This window comes from Staurois parvus, unplaced genomic scaffold, assembly GCF_062004578.1.
Source record: "Staurois parvus isolate SC_StPar_1 unplaced genomic scaffold, SC_StPar_1.0 ptg000166l, whole genome shotgun sequence".
NCBI lineage: Eukaryota > Metazoa > Chordata > Amphibia > Anura > Ranidae > Staurois > Staurois parvus.
In genome coordinates this window covers 32482-53147 of record NW_028317962.1, presented here as the reverse complement: position 1 = coordinate 53147, position 20666 = coordinate 32482, and the positions used below count along the sequence as shown (strand labels likewise).

General features: G+C 40.5%; 1 protein-coding gene across 2 annotated transcripts in view; it reads left to right on the top strand.

Moving 5' to 3' along the window:
* LOC149462796 (ras-specific guanine nucleotide-releasing factor RalGPS1-like) overlaps nt 1-20666 on the top strand; it is a 160703-nt gene that overhangs the window by 129301 nt on the left and 10736 nt on the right. For both annotated transcript variants that reach the window (XM_089676314.1, XM_089676313.1), the window contains 3 exons: nt 4193-4276; nt 14040-14129; nt 16449-16541. In XM_089676314.1, the coding sequence (XP_089532440.1) occupies nt 4193-4276; nt 14040-14129; nt 16449-16541 (267 nt within the window). The remainder of the gene's footprint in view (nt 1-4192; nt 4277-14039; nt 14130-16448; nt 16542-20666) is intronic.

Genomic DNA, 20666 nt, shown 5'->3' with positions numbered 1-20666 from the left:
AAGCCAAGTAAACACCTCAAACTCGTCATGTTCCTCAAACTGTAATTGAACCATTTTTGCAATGTGGCAGTGTGCATTAACCTGATGAATGGCACTACCTTCAGGGAATACAGTTTCCATAAAGGGATGTACTTGGTCAGCAACAGTGCCCACATAAATGGCAGGACCCAAGGATTCTCAACAGAACATTACCTAAAGCATCACAATGCCACCACCGTCTTCCCCAGGAGCAGACTGACAACTCATGGGGCCCCCGGGCAATAGGGGATCATGCGGCCCCTGTGTCCTTGCCCAAACTCAAAATCGCCTATGAAAAAGTTGCCAGGGACATCTCATGGGGCCCCCTACTGACCCCGGGCCCTCGGGCAGTGCCCGAGTTTCCAAATGATCAGTCCGCCCCTGGTCTTCCCTTTTTCCCCATAGAGCATCCCGGCACCATCTCTTCCCCAGGTAAGCGACACACATGACCCTGACACTCCACATGATGTAAAAGAAAACACATTTCATCAGAGCAGGCCACCTTCTTCTTCCAGTTCTGATACTCACGTGCCCATTATAGGTGTTTTTTGCTGTGAACATGTGTCAGCATGGGCACCCTAATCGGTCTGCAGCTACGCAGTCCCATACACAACAAATTGCAATGCATTGTGTGTTCTGACACCTTTCTATCATAACCAGCATTAACTTCATCAATTTGAGCTACAGTATCTCTATTGGATTGGACCACATGGGGCCAACCTTTGCTTCCCATGTACATCAATGAGCCTTCGCTGCTCATGACATTGTCAACCAGTTCGCCAGTTTTCCTTTCTTGGACCACTTTTGGTAAGTCCTGACCACTACAGACCTGCAACATCCCACAAGAGCTGCAGTTTTGGATTTTCTCTGACCCTGTCATCTAGCCATTACAATTTGACCCTTGTCAGAGCCGCTTAAATACATTTTTCAGCTTTCAGCAAATAAACTTCAGTGACAACGTGGTCACTTGCTGTCTAATATTTCCCAATATCCATATATACCAATCTCTGAACTCTAATTACTTCTGACCCCTGCATTTTGCATTACTCCTGACCACAACACCCTGTGTTAGTTACTTCTGGCCCTTGACCTCTGAACTCAGTGTTTGTACTGACCCCTGAACTCTGCACTATTACAGACTCCTAAATTCTTAAAACCTTTCCTTACTTTTTATTGGGGTCTTGCTAGGTTATCTCCTAAAAAAATAAAAAAAAACAAAAAAAAAATAAAAAAATTAAAACCTCTGCTTCATCATTGATCTCTACCATGTTGTTTCAGGCAGATCTCCACTTCTCCAGGGTTGCTCATCCCCTTCTTTAAACAGTGATAGATTTCTGCATTTTAAAGTATCCAGCTTTGCTCCCATCTAGTCATCTAATGGGTTAAGCGGCATGTTGTGAGCTGGTTACCTTGAGCTATTTCCCAGTGTGAAGGATTTGAGCAGCGATTATGTTTATTTTACAAATTTAGCTTGGAAAAAATTTTGGCTTACTTGTGCAGCTGCGAAGATGAATTTTTCTCTACACAGTAATCTATACTTCATTTCCCTCGCTGTTTGTAAATCATCTGTCATCTCCTCTAGATCACAGTTTCCATTCTCCCATTGTTAGCTAATAAGTCATTGTCTCCTAAAGGGAATTAAAAGGTCAGTCTATTCAAAACTGATACTTCAGTATTTGGTAGGTGGCTGGAGAGTTAAACCATCAAAATGATTTTTTTGTGTCTCTGGTGGTGAGAACTTTGTGCTTGTGTTTCTCGGCCTGCTATGACCGTTGCATCAGCTGGCGATCTGTTGTTTTTGCTATGGAGGATGTAACAAGTTGAGTGGGAACACCTACTTCTGGAACCAAAGCAGAGAGAGTACATAACCAATGTTCTTAGGAATTAATCAAACCAGCAGGTGTTTCATGCAACTGGAGTCCACCTATAATGAACATATCATTTATTGGCAGACTGAACCTTTAAGTGTTGGATCATCTATCTGTTCATTTTTTTAAATTTATTTATTTTTTTAACTGTAAGGGTTTCCCTTTTGGTGAAATGCTTGTTTGAGATTTGTCTTAGCACTTTGGACTTCTTCCCACACCCTCTCAGTAATAGTTGTACAGCTATTTATATTCCTTGGTGAACCAATGGTGCGCATACCTGGGGTTATTATTATTATATGTTATTTTTTTTCTCTGTTAGGTGGTATTAAAATTCTTTTCTTTTTCCTAAGTCAGTTAAATATAACATCATTGCATTCTTTTTTGTTAAATTGAAAAACAAAAAAAATCTCTATTCACTGCGCTTAGTGTTAAATAATTCATAGCCGCACGCAAATGTGTACCAATACTTAAAATACAAAAATTGTTGCGCTATGTAATCAATCACATCTGTCAAAATAGAGTGTTCAAAAATCATAAACCCACTAATTTGTTTGTAAATATCCTTAAAACAATATTTGGGAATATAAAATAATAATGTTAAAGTCCATAGATCTGAAACAGTGTCCATCAACTAAAATCATCCAGTGAGAATGTGAAATCCACCACCACAGAGAAACACAGCCTCTTACCAAATCTGGTTGCCTGTACAATGTCTTTTTAGACTAAACATATGTCGGGGAGGAGGAGTCCATGCTGACGTCGGGGAGGAGGAGTCCATGCTGACGTCGGGGAGGAGGAGTCCATGCTGACGTCGGGGAGGAGGAGTCCATGCTGACGTCGGGGAGGAGGAGTCCATGCTGATGTCGGGGAGGAGGAGTCCATGCTGACGTCGGGGAGGAGGAGTCCATGCTGACGTCGGGGAGGAGGAGTCCATGCTGACGTCGGGGAGGAGGAGTCCATGCTGACGTCGGGGAGGAGGAGTCCATGCTGACGTCGGGGAGGAGGAGTCCATGCTGACGTCGGGGAGGAGGAGTCCATGCTGACGTCGGGGAGGAGGAGTCCATGCTGACGTCGGGGAGGAGGAGTCCATGCTGACGTCGGGGAGGAGGAGTCCATGCTGACGTCGGGGAGGAGGAGTCCATGCTGACGTCGGGGAGGAGGAGTCCATGCTGACGTCGGGGAGGAGGAGTCTATGCTGACGTCGGGGAGGAGGAGTCCATGCTGACGTCATTTGTTTTAGGGATATTTACAAGCATAAATTAGTGGGTTTATGATTTTGAAACACTATAGTTTATTTTGACAGAGGTGATTGATTACATAGCACAACAATTTTTGTATATTAAGTATTTTGTTTTTAATTGTCCCTTGGCCATACCGCTTTATTCCTGTTCTCTCTGTGCCACCTGATCATATGGAGTACTTTGCGTTTCCACAACATGTGTGCTCCCACTTTGTACTGCAGCTTTAAATCCAGCTGTTCAGAGCGCCACATAGCCAGCGTGAGGAGGACACAGAGCGACAGGTAACTCTCCCTTCCTCCCCCCAAGTGGTGATTGACAGCGGCACTGTGTCCCTCTTATGATGCCTGTATGTGTGAGGAACTTTGAACGGCTGCACGTAGAGTTGTAATACAGAATGGAATCATGCACATTGCAGAGATGCACACATGGCTCCATAGGTTCCGATGGCACAAAGAGAAAGGGAATATAGCAACACATCGAAGTGACAATGAAAAAATGAAACTTCAAGGAGGTAATTAAAAAGAAAAAAAAATCAAATGCATTTGAGTTATTTTTATCTGCTTTCGGGGGAAAAATTGACTTTTAATGTCACTTGTATTTCAGCGTATCTTCTCAGGTAGTGAATGGCTGAGATAGAATATGCATTTGCATGTGGGCTGTATCTGGCTATGTACATAGTTTTCATTTATCCACTTCTGTTGTCTACATACATACATAATAGATGCTTTGGGCCTCTATAGAATGCACATATTTGTAAAGTGCTGCTATGCATACATTGTATTTAAAATCGGTTCTGGATGAACTCGTACAGGCTCAAAGAGATAAGTTTAATATCTAAAAAGGTTTTCTAAGGATGAAAATGCCTGTATAGGCCCCATATTCTGATCAGTAGGGTTTTTTCTGTATGTTTATGCAACATCTAGCATTTGGACATTGAAGAATGCCTCCGCATCTCTCTGCTTATATCTATGGCCAACGTATGGTCTCGATCGAAGAGTAAACTCTCCACAGAGAGCTGACATTGACATATTGAGTTTTTTTTTTTATTCTTTTGGTGGTGTTTAGGAATTGTCAAGCTGTGGATGGAACAAAAAGGAAAAGTACAGTTCTGCACCAAATGCCGTGGCCTTCACTAGACGATTTAACCAAGTGAGTCGTCTTTAAAAAAAAAATTGTTTTTTGTCTCATTTATTTGCAGGTTGCTTTAGCTGATTGTATACATACAACTTTGCTAATTGTAAGTAATAGTCAGTTCAATAAAAATGATCCTGCTTTCAAAGTGCATGTAAAGGCAACATTCTTTTTAATAATTTAAGACAGTGTAGAAGGGTTAAAACAAAACCAAAATCATATCCAGAGATAAATAAATAAAATAACATAATATGTCCAAAATAGTGTCCAAAATAATGTCCTAATAAAATAAATAATAGTCCACCAAAAGTATCTCAATCCAGTGTGTTCAACTTTCAATTCTCCATTCCGAACCTTGTGATACCTCAAAAAAATATAAACTATAATGGTGTATTATCTTCCAAATATCATATAAGTGTATATACCTTAAAACATATAAGTATATACTAAATAAGTGCAAAAATATAACAATGTGCACAAAAATATACTCTGATTCAACTGTGGGTGACACGTATTGAGTTGTCTCACTTTATTTGATTATATTTTTTATTTGATTTATGTATATATATTTTAATTATATATATATATATATATATATATATATATATATATATATCTATGCTGTTGTTGCTTTGAGTGTACACTATTTTCACTTATTGTTGGAGTGTACACAGAATGATTTTTGCATGATTCACTGATTCACGTGTTACCCACAGTTGAATCTGAGTATATTTTTGTGCACATTGTTATATTTTTGCACTTATTTAATATATACTTATATATTTTAAGGTGTATATACACTTATATGATATTTGGAAGATAATACACTATTATAGTTTATATTTTTTCGAGGTATCACGAGGTTCGGATTGGAGAATTGAAAGTTGAACACACTGGATTGAGATACTTTTGGTGGACTATTATTTATTTTATTTTATCTGGACATTATTTTTGGACACTATTTTGGACATTTTATTATTTTATCTCTGGATATTATTTTGGTTTTGTTTTATTTATGTATTAATTTTGGATTGTTCTATACGGGTGTTTGAATATTAGCGAAAGAAAAGGTTTATTAATACTAATATTTGCTTTCAAGGGTGAAAGTGTTACTTTTCTTCAGGAGTGATTGTAGTGGGAATTATATTTTGTTAGTGTAGTTTTTTGCCGAGTGATCATATATTATAGTGTAGAAGGGTTAGACCCTCCTTTCTGATTTTTATTTGTATATAAGCTGATGAGATTCACCACTCTTATTTCTCTGGATGACCATTGTAACTCAACAGGAAAGTAGTGTTCTATATACAAAAATTTAGTGTTATCTTTAGAGCAAAAAGTGAGGGAGAATCCTTCTATCGGGATACTTGTTCTAAAGACAGCCTTCTAAGATGGGCATTCCATTCCCTTTAGTGAGATTTCCTCTAATTTCCTGTTGTGTCCCCAGGACAGGAAGTGAAGTGAAATCCCCCCAACCAGTCATAAACCGCAAAATAACCAGATAGGGGTTTTAAGCCTTCTGATCTGTCCAAAAGAAAACCGTTTAGGCTTTACTTTAACTTTTAATGCTTTTTTATTTTGTGGGCCTTTTAAAAGGAGCCTCAGATCCATCAATAAATGTAATATACATTAGCATTACTTTGCTTTTAATGGTTAACTGTTTTCTTCTTCCTGAACTCCCAGTAGGCAACACTTCCAACCAGAATAGTTACATGTCAGTATTTGACATAATATGACAATATAGCTTCTTTCTGTGGAGGTGACTGCTTTACCACCCCTTCCCTCTTGCAAGATACCCTTCCAGGTGTGTGCAGTACCCTCCCAAAACAGTAAATGTTTTCACACAGACTTTACTATAAAACTGCTTTTATAGAGACAATTTGGACATGAACAAAGCTTCCTATACTACTTTTGCTCTCCCAGACAGCAGAGGGTCTTTCCTAGAGCTATTACCCACAGCAAACAATTAGATTAAATGATTGAAATAAAACAGTCTGGCTTCTGTGACTCACAATTCCAGCTTCTTTCCAGTTTTCATGAAACCAACCAATCACTTTTCATTTTTCTTGTGAAATAGTGAAAAAATAAATTATGAAAGTGACAGAAGCTACAGTTTATCTTCAGTTTTTGTTGCTTCAGTTTTTGTAAATCGGCTGTGGTGATTAGTCATCCACATCTCCAGAGTCCAAAACAGGAGATACTTTAATGCTTGGAGAAATATTAAGATATATAGTCAGGTGAAAAAGTAAGTGCACCACATGGAAACTGACATTTCAACATACTTCAACAGACAGACATTACATCTTTATTCACAAATGTCGACCTGTAAAGGAGATATACTGTACTGAAATAAAAACGCAAAGATGTGCTTTTTTAATAATTTCATTCAACAAAATATCAAACCATAAAATGATGTATATGGGAAAAGTAAATACACCCTTGGCCTCTCAAGCTGTATTTGCCCTCTTTTTAGCAAAAATTACTTCTACATAACTGCTAGCAAGTCCCTAACATGGATGTTTGTGGGTTTCCTTGCATGATCTGCCCATTACACAACTCCCCACAGCATTTCAATGGGATTCTAATCAAGGCTTTGACTAGACCAATCCATTCATTCTTGGACCGATGGTCCTTAAATTATCATCAAGCACACTTTGATGTGATGCAGAATTCCTTATTGACTCCAGCTGGAAGCTGCCCAGTTCCTAAAGCAGCAAGGCAACCCCAAACCATAACATTTCTACGACTATGCTTCACAGTTGGTATGAGATACTTTTCCTGAAATGTTGTTCTCTTCACTTTGCATTCAACATGTTTACTGTTACTGTGGCCAAACAACTATTATCTTTGATTCATCAGTCCACAGCACATTGTTCCAAAAGGCACGGTCTTCATATATTCAATGGCAAACTGTAGTCTTGTTCTAATGTTTATTTTTGACAGCAAAAGGTTTTTCCTGGCAGACCTCCCATAGAGGTTAATTTGCATGCATCTACAATCAAAGAGATTACACCACTTTGACACCAAGGCCAGCCATAGATGGAGCAATTTTCTTTCCTGCAACCTGTGGTCCCTCTATTCCCTCATCAACACAGTCAGTGTTGATCGGGGAATCCCTCCCTGCTGGGAGAAAACAGTGATTACTGCTAGTGGATATAATAGCCGCTACCAGTAATTGCATGTAAAATCCGACAAGCTGGTTGTTTCCAAGTTGATTTGTCGATCAACTTGGGTACATTCAGCCTGCCCATACATGGTTCTAGTCATGGCCGGTTCAGCAGGGACAGTCTATGGCCGGCTCAACTGTAGTAAAAGTAACGTGTAGATCCTGTGATAAAATTTTGGGGTTCTTGGAGACTTCTGTTAGCAGTAGATTGTCAGCTACTGGGCTGACTGGTCCTGGACAAATTAGCAGTCGTTTGAAATCTGTGCTGCTTGTCAATTATTTTCTTTACAGTGATTGGCTTTAAATAATTTGAAATCCCTTGCTGGAGGCATCCAAAACCTTCTTTCTGAGTGCTTAGAAAGTCCTATTGATCTCGGCATGATGAAACTACATGCATCAATAACAAAGAGAAAACCAGACCCTAGATAGCTGAGATTTATATAAGTACCACATGCAATACTAAGGAGGTTCTAGTCATTGATACTTAATCTGAACATCTAGTTCTAATTTCATAGATGTGCAATAGTGGTAAATGTAGGGGTGTACTTAGTTTTCCACATTGGAAATCTATTTTTTTGTAATCTTAAATTATCATAATGATTGATTATACCATTTTATGTGTCATTTGTTCAGGTATTTCAACTTTATCTGTTGGCACTGTGTGAATGAACATCTAATGTCTGCCTGTTCGAATATAACGAAAAAGTCAGTTTCCATGGGTTGTACTTATTTTTTTTCACATGAATGTATAGAGCACCATCATTCATCACATACGTTCTGGTAGTAAATGCAGGTGTGAAGTCCTGACAACATACAATTTTACATTTGTAATTTTCAGATGAGAGAGAGCTCCATATTCCAACTTCATCAGTCATTGGGGGCTTCGAGCTGGGCTGCCTCTCAAAGTAATTTTTTTTGCTGTGCACAGATGGGAGGCGAATCGGGAGGCTCTGCAGCAGCCAGATTTTTTTTTTCACTCAGGAAATTACCATTCCTGTTTAAAGGTTTTGCTTCCAAAAACAACACCAGTTATTTAACTTAAACTTTCCTTATATTTGTGGGGTAAGAGGGGGATCGGAATATCCACTCTATAGAAGTTGATGAAAAGAGGTGATTGGAAAATGTTGGCTGAAAGATTCCAGATCGTTTCCGTAACCAGCTATGACGTACACAGCACAGGAATAGTTTTATGGTAAAGCTGTATAAATGCTCCTTCATAAAGTGAAGGCATCTGCGTCAGAGGTAGGGATAATGTAATTATTCCTCTGGGGAGTGTCACATTTTTCCGTATCCACCATGAGTTACCTTGATAATGGCGTTTATCATTAAAACATAAAAGAGCAGTAAGTAGTATTTTTAGCTGCACGTTGTACATTTTGTGTGAATAAAATTGTAATATAAAGTTTTAAAATGAAAGCTAAAGTTGGCCGTAGTGCATAGCTTTACTGGGCATGGACACTGGAGCAAGTTGTGGACTACTTGTGGAGTCCCATCAGCTTGCTGATAGTGTCTGCTCAGCCCATTGCTATCGTTTGACAATTAAACTGATGCAAATGGAAAGGGAGAGACATGTTTGCACGTCCTGGCATGGACTGAGGCATATTGTGCATTTCCCTCTCCCTTCCACTGGTTTATGCTTGTTATAAATATCCTTTTGAATATAATATTACTAACTGTGTAAATGGATGACAACCCTTAGAATTTCGGTTAATTTAACTACTTTAAAGTGGAGTTCCAGCTGAAAAAAAAAAAAAAAATGTCAGCAGCGACAAAAACTGTTGCTGCTGACTTTTAAAATACAGATACCTGTCCCTCGGTCCAGCGTTGTCCTAACCACCACTGGTTTCACCGGCCGTCTTCTCTCCCTTGCTTCGGCATCTTCAGTGTGGGCACCCGGCTGTGACAGCTTGCAGCTTCACAGCCAGGTGCCCTGTGTGCATGTGCAAGAAGCACTGCGCTTTGTGAATGGACCCGTAGTCTTCTGGGACCTGTCGTGTGTCCCAGAAGACTACGTGGAGGGAGGACAACTTCCACTTCTGATCACCTTAGGCGTTCGCAGAGGAAGTGGGAGTACCTGTCAAATTCCGGTACTATGGGATATGCAGTATCTCACAGAAGTGAGTACACCCCTCACATTTTTGTAAATATTTTAATATATCTTTTCATGTGACAACACTAAAGAAATGACATTTTACTACAATGTAAAGTAGTGAGTGTACAGCTTGTATAGCAGTGTAAATTTTCTGTCCCCTCATAATAACTCAACACACAGCCATTAATGTCTAAACCACTGGCAACAAAAGTGAGTACACCCCTAAATGAAAATTTCCAAATTGGGTCCAATTAGCCATTTTCCCTCCCTGGTGTCATGTGACTCCTTAATGTTACAAGGTCTCAGGTGTGACTGGGGAGCAGGTATGTTAAATTTGGTGTTATCGCTCTCTCTCTTATACTGGTCACTGGAAGTTCAACATGGCACTTCATGGCAAAGAACTATCTGAGGATCTGAAAAAATGAATTGCTGCTCTACATAAAGATGGCCTAGGCTATAAGAAGATCCTGAAACTGAGCTGCAGCATGGTGGCCAAGACCATACAGCGGTTTAACAGAATAAGTTCCACTCAGAACAGGCCTTGCCATGGTTGACCAAAGGAGTTGAGTGCACGTGCTCTGCGACATATCCAGAGGTTGTCTTTGGGAAATAGATGTATGAGTGCTGCCAGCATTGCTGCAGAGGTTAAAGGTGTTGGGGGGTCAGCCTGTCAGTGCTCAGACCATACGCTACACACTGCATCAAATTGGTCTGCATGGCTGTCGTCGCAGAAGGAAGCCACTTCTAAAGATTATGCACAAGAAAGCCCACAAACAGTTTGCTGAAGACAAGCAGACTAAGGACATGGATTACTGGAACCATGTCCTGTGGTCTGATGAGACCAAGATAAACTTATTTGGTTCAGATGGTGTCAATGGTGTGTGGCGGCAACCAGGTGAGGCGTACAAAGACAAGTGTGTCTTGCCTACAGTCAAGCATGGTGGTGGGAGTGTCATGGTCTGGGGCTGCATGAGTGCTGCTGGCACTGGGGAGCTACAGTTCATTGAGGGAACCATGAATGCTAACATGTACTGTGACATACTGAAACAGAGCATGATCCCCTCCCTTCGTAGACTGGGTCACAGGGCAGTTTTCCAACAGAACGGCCCCAAACACCTCCAAGACGACCACTGCCTTGCTAAAGAAGCTGAGGGTAAAGGTGATGGACTGGCCAAATATGTCTTCAGACCTGATCCCTATTGAGCATCTGTGGGGCATCCTCAAATGGAAGGTGGAGGAGCGCAAGGTCTCTAACATCCACCAGCTCCAGGATGTCGTAATGGAGGAGTGAAAGAGGACAACCTGTGAAGCTCTGATGAACTCCATGCTCAAGAAGGTTAAGGCAGTGCTGGAAAATAATGGTGGCCACACAAAATATTGACACTTTGGGCCCAATTTGGACATTTCCACTCACTACTTTACATTAAGGTGATCAGAATGCTGGTATGGGGGTGATCAGGGCGCTGGTATGGGGTATGGCAGTCATCAGGGAGTTGGTATGGGGGTGATCAGGTCATTGGTTTGGTGGTGGTCTTGTGAGCACTGGGACAAGTGACAGAGGCTGGCTGCTTTGTTTACATTACACTGGGGCAGTGATCAGGATGGCACTGCATTCTGTGAGTGTACATGCAGCCTGACAGGCTAATTGTTATGATTGGACACAGAAATCACATGGTAAAACACCATGTGATCACCCAGAAACAGTGGTAATGTGACCCGCTGTGTTTAGGTGACACGTGACTCACCAGGCTTCCAGGTGCGCGCTCTGAGAGCCGCACAGGAGCCGCCGATTGTGGGCTGACGTACAGGTATGTTAGCCTGCATTGGCACTGCTTCCCGTCTACCATTTATGAACACGGAGGGGCGTTAATACCAGGCAGTAATTGATGTAAACTTGTTGATGACTTGATGTAAAGTTGTTGTTTAGTCACATTTACAAATCACTTCTATCCCCCCCCCCCCCCCCCTCCTGTTTTAGGAAGATATAAACTACTGCATGTCATGTTGAAAAAAAAATGTAATCCTAAATACCTTGTTGTAGAGCGCCGCTGTGAGGTCGTCACGTGACTTGTCTCTGCTCTCCTTCCCTGGTCTAAGGAGAGTGGTGGGAGGGGCTGAGTTTCCCCTCTGATGTCAGACGGCCAGCAGAGGGTGGTTACATGACCGCACAGTGGCGCTGTGCAAGAGAATATTCAGCATTTATAATTTAAAAAAAAAGACACACAGTAGCTTATATCTTCCTAAAACAGAAGATAAAAGTGATTTATATACATTACTTTACAGCCACAGCAGAATAGCAGCGGTAGGGAAGGGGCGGGGAGGATATCGGCTCTCACACACATGGCCTACTGAACGGACGGAGCTGGGGGTGAGAGTGTAAAGATGATGGAGACACGTAAGCTGACCATGGCATCCATGATTACCGTGGTCCCATAGGGGGATACAGGAACAGGCAGGATCAACCAATTATATTGGAACATAGAAAGGGATAAATTACACTGCAGAAGCACTGTGCTATAGATCATGCTTTAAAGGAAAAGAAGCATTTTTTTTTTTTTTTTGGGTTACAACTGCTTTGAAGCTTGGTTTACACCAATGCGTATTTTTAGTGCTTTTTGCAGAAACGTGCTACAGTCCATTTAATATGGTTTCCTGTGGGTCAAGTTCACATCTATGGTTTTTTTGAGCTGCTGTGTTTTTGGAACGGGTTAGGGATTTTTTTAAAAGCAAAAGCAGCATTTTTGCTACAATAGATTTCAATGGACACGCTGATGAAATGTATGTAGTGTGTTTTTGCCGCTTTTTTAATATGCCCAGCAAGAAAAACATTTCCCCGTTAACAGAAAATAAACAATTCAAAATGTGGCAAAAATGTGCATGAAGAGACACAAAAAGCACTGCATTATGGGCAAAATGCCTTGGTGTGAACCAAGTCTAAGCTGGCCATAGACGGATTGAAATTTGGCCTGTTCAGCAGGATGCATCCTCTGATCAGTGTACTCTCACAGCAGACGGTGATTGTGCCGATGGGGAATGTGGTGGAAGAAAAGAAAGTGGATTAATCTATGGCTTGCCTCAGTATACAAGTTCCCATGTATCAGTTTATAGGGATGAGACAATTCGTTTACCACTGACAGGGGTGCTTAAAATGATCACTTTTTATTTATTTAGGTAAAACTTTAGTCCCAAAAGGAAAAAACTCTGGAGTCAGGATTTTGTGACATTGTGAATGAATGCAGATGTGTTGAACACATTTCTGATATATGTGACACTCTTTACTATAACTTTCATACAATAACAATAAATATAGATTATAAAATAATGGTGGCATTCTAAGCAAGTCTCCATTGGCAGCTGAAGTCACAGAGAGCACTCAGGATGCTAAACAGAGGCCTCAGTGCCCTAGAAGAAAATACAACACTCTGTAAGCAGACAAAGATGTAAACATTTTGAAGCCTAACTAAAGCTAATATTATTTTTTTTTTTTTGCAAAGCAGTGGAGAAGAGTAACAATTTTTTTCAGGTCTCTATTTCTGTGACCCCATTGAGAAAAGTTTCCCCCACTTACTGTCCTTGTGATACCTGGACAAAGAAAAGGCATGGACAGCAATAAAAACATTATCAGATGTTTTAACCCTTTTCTGCTCTATTAAAAATGATTTTGTCTGAGTTCCTTGACAGGAAGCTGGATACATCTCCTCAGCAGGGGCAGAAAAAACAGACAAAAACTTTAACACTTCTCTCTATTTAAAATTTTAAAAAATGTATTCACTGGAGTTGAACTTGATTAATTAGTGCATTGACAAGCTGCACTAGGAAAAAGCCCAGTCTTTTTTTTTTTTTTTGGTCATAAAACTGTTCTTTTGTGTGTAATTGAAAAATATGTAATTGTCTGTTTTATTTTACTCCTGCCCTAGTACGTAATAAATGCTCATCTTTTCCAAAATGTCCTCGAGTGCTATTTGGCTCCTGAAGACCAACATCTACACGTAGTTTTTGCATAGTTTCACCACTGCTTTCATTGGCGGTAGCACAGAAGAACAAAATAAACGATCCAGCTACTGCCGTGAGTCTAAAAAGATACCCGTTCAAGTGCACTTTAGCCACTTGTTTAAGCCAGCATGAACAAACCTAATTTTATGTTTTTATAGAGAGAAACCAGCCATTTCAACCAATGATAATTATTAACTTCAACCAAGGCAGGAAATACCCAGTTAATATTAGCAGTCAGTCTATTCGCCTTTCACCTTCCTGGTTTCCTGCCTACCCCTAAATCCTGGACATTGTGCATATGTAAAGATGGTGGAGGGGGGGGGGGGTCATGCTACCATGGAGGTGTAACGTACTGTGAAAAGGATTTTCAGCTGCTAGTTTGACTTGCAGCCATCTGCTTCCCTGCTAGACAAAACTGAACTTAAAGTCTTCCTTCTCAAAGGGTTCATTGAACGCCAGTGTATACCTATAACAGCTCCTTACAGTTGTTCTGCCCAGTTTGATCTGTATTTTCTTTATTTTTTTTTTCACAGGTGAGTTTTTGGGTAGTGAGAGAGATCCTTCACGCGCAAACACTAAAGATTCGTGCTGAAGTCTTGAGCCATTACATTAAAACTGCCAAGGTGAGACTTGTCAACAGTGCTTTCTACCATAATGTTTAATATAAAGCACAGGCAGCACATACCTCAGTACAGAATGATCACACCCACAGATAAATATTTATTCCCCACACTTCATTTGGCAGCTCTGTGGAGCTCCATTAAATACTTCCAGGCACACTGTGAGTCCAGGAACTCTGAGGCACTGTATAACAGGAGGCATTTGTGAAAAGGCTTTGCAGTGTGTATCCACAACAGAATGCAAATCCCAAAGTTGGAGATGAGCCTGTTAAAAAGAGCTTTCTGACTCCAATAAAAGAGAAGTGCGCTTTAAAAAGAAAAATCAATTTCCCCTTCAACTTCTGGAGTAAAAAGTGAGTTTCACCCTGCATCCGTGCTTTGTAGAAATGATCTCCACTACCTCGCTTCCCTAGGGTTGACCTGGTGTTTATCAGCTCCGGTGTTCCACTGCTTATATAAGGACGTCTTGCCAATTTCATTCAGTCCCTGTCTTCAGTTGTTCTCGCACCACACAATTTTAGGGTTCAAAAAGGGATGCTGAACGCTGATGCTTACAGTGGCTGTAAACCTCAGACATGAAATATGAACAAAACATATCCCTCTATAGTGTGTACTTGTCTCAATTAAGAGCACTAAGTGTCATTTCTGTTTGCTGCATCGTTCCTCTGCTATCAGCATGAATCAGGAGGGGATCCTGCAGCAGATTAACAGCCTCAGCTCTGTTCCTGTGAGCTGTGTGGAGGGGGGGGTGATTGGAGGGAAGGACCCCCCTCCCCCCCCCCTTCACACAGCTCACAGGAACAGAGCTGAGGTTGTCAGTCATAGGCAGTGTGTCAGCTCCCTCCTCTGTCACCTTTTTACCTCTTGGTGTCAGGAAAACCCGTCAGAAGTGACTCATACGGATATCAGAGGAACAAGGCAGTAGACACAATTGACAGTCTCTGTGCTCTCTTAATGCTCTGATTTGAGACAAGTACAGGGATATGCTTTGCTCATATTTCATGTCTGAGGTTTACAATCACTTTAAAGAGAAGACAAGATACAGAAGATAATTTCTTGGTTGTAGGTACTTGGTAAGATTTAGGGCCTAATACGACCGGTTTTGGTTTGTCAATGGTATCATTTTAACATCTTGATGCTTTTAAGGTCATTCACAGGACTGCAGTTGACTTGCTTTTGGCCTGTATGCTATACCTACCTGACGCAAAGCAAAATCTTGTAGATGTAAACTCTTACTCTTATTGTTTAGAAGCTCAGAGATGGAGGATACAAATATCCTTTTAAAGGGTTGGTTCACCTTTTCTTCACTTTCCACCACAAAACCCTTTATGCATTCCAGGATCCCCTGCACATTACATACCACTGCTCAGCCATTAAACATTGTGTTCTTCTGCCTCCATATGAGTGGGATTGAGCTCTGCATTTTGTCAAAAACTCCTCAGTGCTTGGGCAGAACGTTAAATGAGCCAGAATGGCCACAATTCCAAACTGTGCGCATGCGCAGTGCACTCTCACCTCTCTAGCAGCAGCGGCTGAACAGTGCACTTAGAATTTGCAGGTATACATATGCATTCGTATTGTGCATGTATAAGTGGACAAAATCTCTTACGTATTGCATAAAAACAGGCACATGCATACCTAGAGTTTTTCATTTTCAATTTTTTTAAAAGCCAGGTTAGAAACTTTTGTGTTTTTTGTTTTTTAAATAAAAGTTTATGACAGTAAAAACATGGAGCTACAAATATGATGGCTGCCACTGCTGATTTGTTAAAAGATTTTAATTTTAAGGACTGTCATCTTCTCCCTGCCTTAACTATCTGCTTAGTAATAGACCTGGAGCAAGCATTCAGCCATAAATGTATGAAAAATCTGAACTCCTGTCCAGTTCCTAAAAATTGATGGATGCTAGCTGAATAAATCATCCAGCAGCTTGTATTTCTCTGAGCTCAACCATTAGAAGGTATACTAATAGACCTTACTTGATTTTCAGTTATTGATGTTCTACTCCGTCTACAGCAGGATTGAGACTCCCAAGCAGTCTTTAGAATATAGTAAAAACATCTGCGCTCTGTAGTTCCTGAGAGAGAAAGGGAGCCTTGTTCTGATTCCAGCTCCCTCAATCTATTAATATATCATCAGTATTAGGTGCCTTTGCCCTTTAAAATACGAGTAATAATTCCTTGAAAATAAGGTTTGTTTTTAGGCAACATTTAAAATGGTTAGTGAAGGTGAAAATGGATACATTAAATTAATATCAAAGTTGTATAACATTTTAATAGCTTGTTACTTTTGACCATTGATATGTTTTTATTAAATCTGCAGAAACTCTATGAGCTGAACAACCTTCATGCGTTAATGGCCGTGGTATCTGGGTTACAGAGTGCTCCCATCTTCCGACTCACTAAGACATGGGCAGTAAGTAGTATTTCACACAAAATATGTATCAAACTTGCGCCAAGGAATAAGTGAAAATTAAATGCTGCTGTTCAAGGATTGACTAAACATCAAAAAATAATAAAAATAATACAGCGCAAATAATACAAATAATAATCAAAACTGTGAAAAATTATATGTGAAAGTCCAAAGACAAAGTCCCAAATTAAAGTCCAATGTCCCACAAAATGTGAAAAAATAATTATTTACTCAAACTTTATAAATTTTCCAGCTTGCTCACATCTTCTGTGAAAAGCATTTTATAGATCCACACTCCCCAAATGCTGTGAATTCCCAAACTGGTATGGCTTTAAGATGCAAAAAAGGCAAGCCTGTAGGTGGGGTGTGGTGTCCTCAGAGATGATATAACTCTCTCTATGCGATTTCACACAGACTCTCCTTGATATATGCCAATCATTGACAATATATGCCAATGATATATTGCTATATACCGATAGAAAATATATTTTATAAAAAATGCAAAAAAAACCTTCCTTACACTCACATAAAGTAATTAAGCCCCAATTTCCATAGAGTAATTTGATCTCCCACATCACAGATGGTAATCCACCCTTATCTTCCTCCAAGCTCTCACTCCTGGATGGATGGATAGGGGTACCTTATGACCAGCTAGTTACTCTCAAGCCTTCGCTCATGGTTCCTCAATTTACCCCGAATGCATTCTCATGGATAGATGGATGAGAAAAATGCAAAAGAAAAAATACCAAAATAGCGTAATACTGTTGCAAGTATTTAATACTCAAGTGATGCTGCAAATGCACTCACATTTTCAAACTGAATAAAAAGTCTTTTTGTATATAAATCAGGACTCAAATATGTTCCAATAGCTCCTCTGACAATTCCAGCTAGGCAGACACAATTGCTCAGCTTTGGCAATGAAGAACTGGCAAAATTGTAAAATCAGACACCTTTGCCCACACTAAAGATGGCCACGATACGCTGCACCGGAAATTGTCACACATATAGGATCGGAACCGGAAGTTATGTCAACGCGTTTCGTCCTCCCACAAGGAGGTGTCACGGCCCAACCCTGTACATGTGACATCACTTCCGGTGCGGCATACCGTGGCCATCTTTAGTGTGGGCAAAGAGGTCTGATTTTACAAATTATTTTTTTTTTCTTTAGCTACTTGCTGCCTGTCCGCTAATAATGTGCGGGTGAGCGGCAGCTCTGGGCAAAGCGACGTAATCTTATGTCTTTCTATTTCCGAGTGTGCGTGCACATGCGTGCACCCCCCATGCCGTCCAGGGAGAAAAGAGAAAAGAATGAAAACGGCACTGAGTAAAAGCACTACACGCACATGTTGGATTAGTACATTTAACTCTTTCATTGCCCCTATTAACCTTTTTATCAGCCCGTCACCCAGCTAGTGCCATTATTACAGTACCAGTATATAAAATGTTTCACTAATCCCTGTAGTACTGCCACTAGCGTCATCAGATAACGTCAGGGTCAGTTAGCACCCCTCCCAGCCAGAGTCAGCGAGCGTTCCATTGCCCGCACACTATCGCACTCACACTATAGGTTGGTGATCACCGCCATTACTAGTATAGTGTTCGTAAAGATCAATATATTGATCATGAACAGAACTATACTAGTGTCTCGTTTGTCTATAGTGTCCCCAAAACACAGTGTTAGCAGGATCAGCCCCGTTTGCTGCCAGCACTAGTGTTTAGCCCCTTCGCTGTTTTTCACTGAAGATTTGTACCAATTGAGTGTGGGCCAAAGCAAATTATATACACAACAATACATCACTGCCCACCCAAATTAAGCTTTTGCCAGAAAATGCGCATGGAAACCTAGCACGGTTTCTGAATTTAAAACTTTTTTGGGCCTAACCCTCAACATAAGCATTACAAAAAAAGAATGAATCGCAGTCATATTGGTCCACAGACCTGATTCGTCATATACCCAACATGGACCAGCAACGTACTGGTTCGTCACTTGACTTTTAATGGTTATACAAGGATGATGACTGCAGCTACAGGCATCATCCTGGTATAATTTTTTTCAGCTGGCGGTCAGCTTTCATGTAAAAACAATCCTAGCTGGTAATTAGCCACTGAATCGCTTTTACAAGCAGCGGGAAGGGACTCCCTCACCCCTCCCACCACCTTTCAAGGTTTTTTTGGGCTCTTCCATTCCACTGAGGAGCCCGAAAATGCAGCCTGCAGTTCCACTGGCTGACAATGGAGCTGATCAGAGATGGGAATGCCTCCAATCATCTCTATGGTCTAAGAGGCTTGAAGCTACAAGCATTGCATCATTTCTGTTTCATCAGATCTAAACAGCGCCATTTTAAAATTGGGAAAGCATCTGATCACACACCGATCTTGGTGTGATCAAATGCTTTAAGGGCAGAGGAAAGATTTAGAGTTTAATAGACCCCAGATTTCTCAGAAAAGAATACTTGTCACTGCCTATTACTGTCACAGGGGATATTTACATGGATGATCACATTTTATGGCAAATTACTGCAGAAACAGTTAATTCCAATAGGTTCACATACTTTATTGTCACTGTATACTTTCCTGTGTTCAATCTTGTAATATAATTCAAAAAGTATTGATTTTTGCTTTTTGTTTGCTTCTATAAAATCGTTACACTGTGGTGTCTTGTCTATTGTGTATTGTCGTAATCTGTGTTGGAATCTCAACAGTAAAAACAAGGTTGCATTGTTGTGAACTAAATACCTTTTACATTTTTTTTCATGAATGTAAATGTTTACATTCTAAATAGTTGCCCCCGTAAACTCACTAGCCACTTTATTGGGTACACTTTGCTAGTACTGGGTTGGACCCCCTTTTGCCTTCAGAACTGCCTTAATTCTTTGTAGCCTAGATTGAACAAGATGTTGAAAACATTCCTCACAGACTTTGGTCCCTATTGAAATGATAGGATCTCGCAGTTGCTGTAGATTTGTTGGCTGCACATCCATGATGCGAATCTCCCGTTCCACCACATCCCAAAGGTGCTCTATTGGATTGAGATATGGTGATTGTGGAGGCTGTTGGAGTACAGTGAACTCATTGTCATGTTCAAGAAACCAGTTTCAGATGATTTGAGCTTTGTGACATGGTGTATTATCCTGCTGGAAGTACCCATAAGAAGATGTGTGCACTGTAGTCATAAAGGGTTGGACATGGTCAGCAACAACCCTCAGGTAGGCCGTTGCGTTTAAATGATGCTCAATTAGTACTAAGGTGCCCAAAGTGTGTCAAGAAAATATCCCCCACACCATTACACAACCACCTCCTTATCCCGGGCAACATTTTTCTAATCGTCTATTGTCCAATTTTGGTGAGCCTGTGGAATTGTAGCCTCTGTTTCCTGTTTTTAGCTGACGGGTGGTTTTCTGCTGCTGTAGCCCATCTGCTTCAAGATTCAACGTGTTTTGCATTCAGAGATGGTATTCTGCATACCTTGGTTGTAACAAGTGGTTATTTGAGTTACTGTTGCCTTTCTATGCTCTCGAACTAGTCTGCTCATTCTCTGACATCAACAAGGCATTTTCGTCCACACAACTTCTGCTCAATAGATATTTTCTCTTTTTCGGACCATTCTCTATAAACCTTAGAGATGGTTGTGCATGAAAATCCCAGTAGATCAGCAGTTTTTGAAATACTTAGACCAGCCTGTCTGGCACCAACCTTGCCATGTTCAAAGTCACTTAAATCCCCTTTATTCCCCATTCTGATGCTTGCTTTGACCTTCACCACATCTAGATGCCTAAATGTATTGAGTTGCGGCCATGTGATTGGCTGATTAGCAGTTTGTGTTACCAAGCAATTGAACAGGTGTACATAATAGCGCCCGTTGGGTGTATATCCCCACAGGCAGTTCTTTAATTTGTTGTTGCTTAATCAAATTTAGAATTTTCAGCTGTCAGAATAGAAGAATATGGCAGTATTCATCAACAGAGATTGTACTTAAAGTGATATTAAAGTCTTGTTTTTAAAAAAGAAAACAAAAAAAACCTGTTATACTGTACTTACCTGCTCTGTGCAGTGGTTTAGCTGTACACCGAAGGTGTTTTTTTACTTTCATGCATGAAGGTAAAAACTGTGAGCCTTTAGAACCACTTA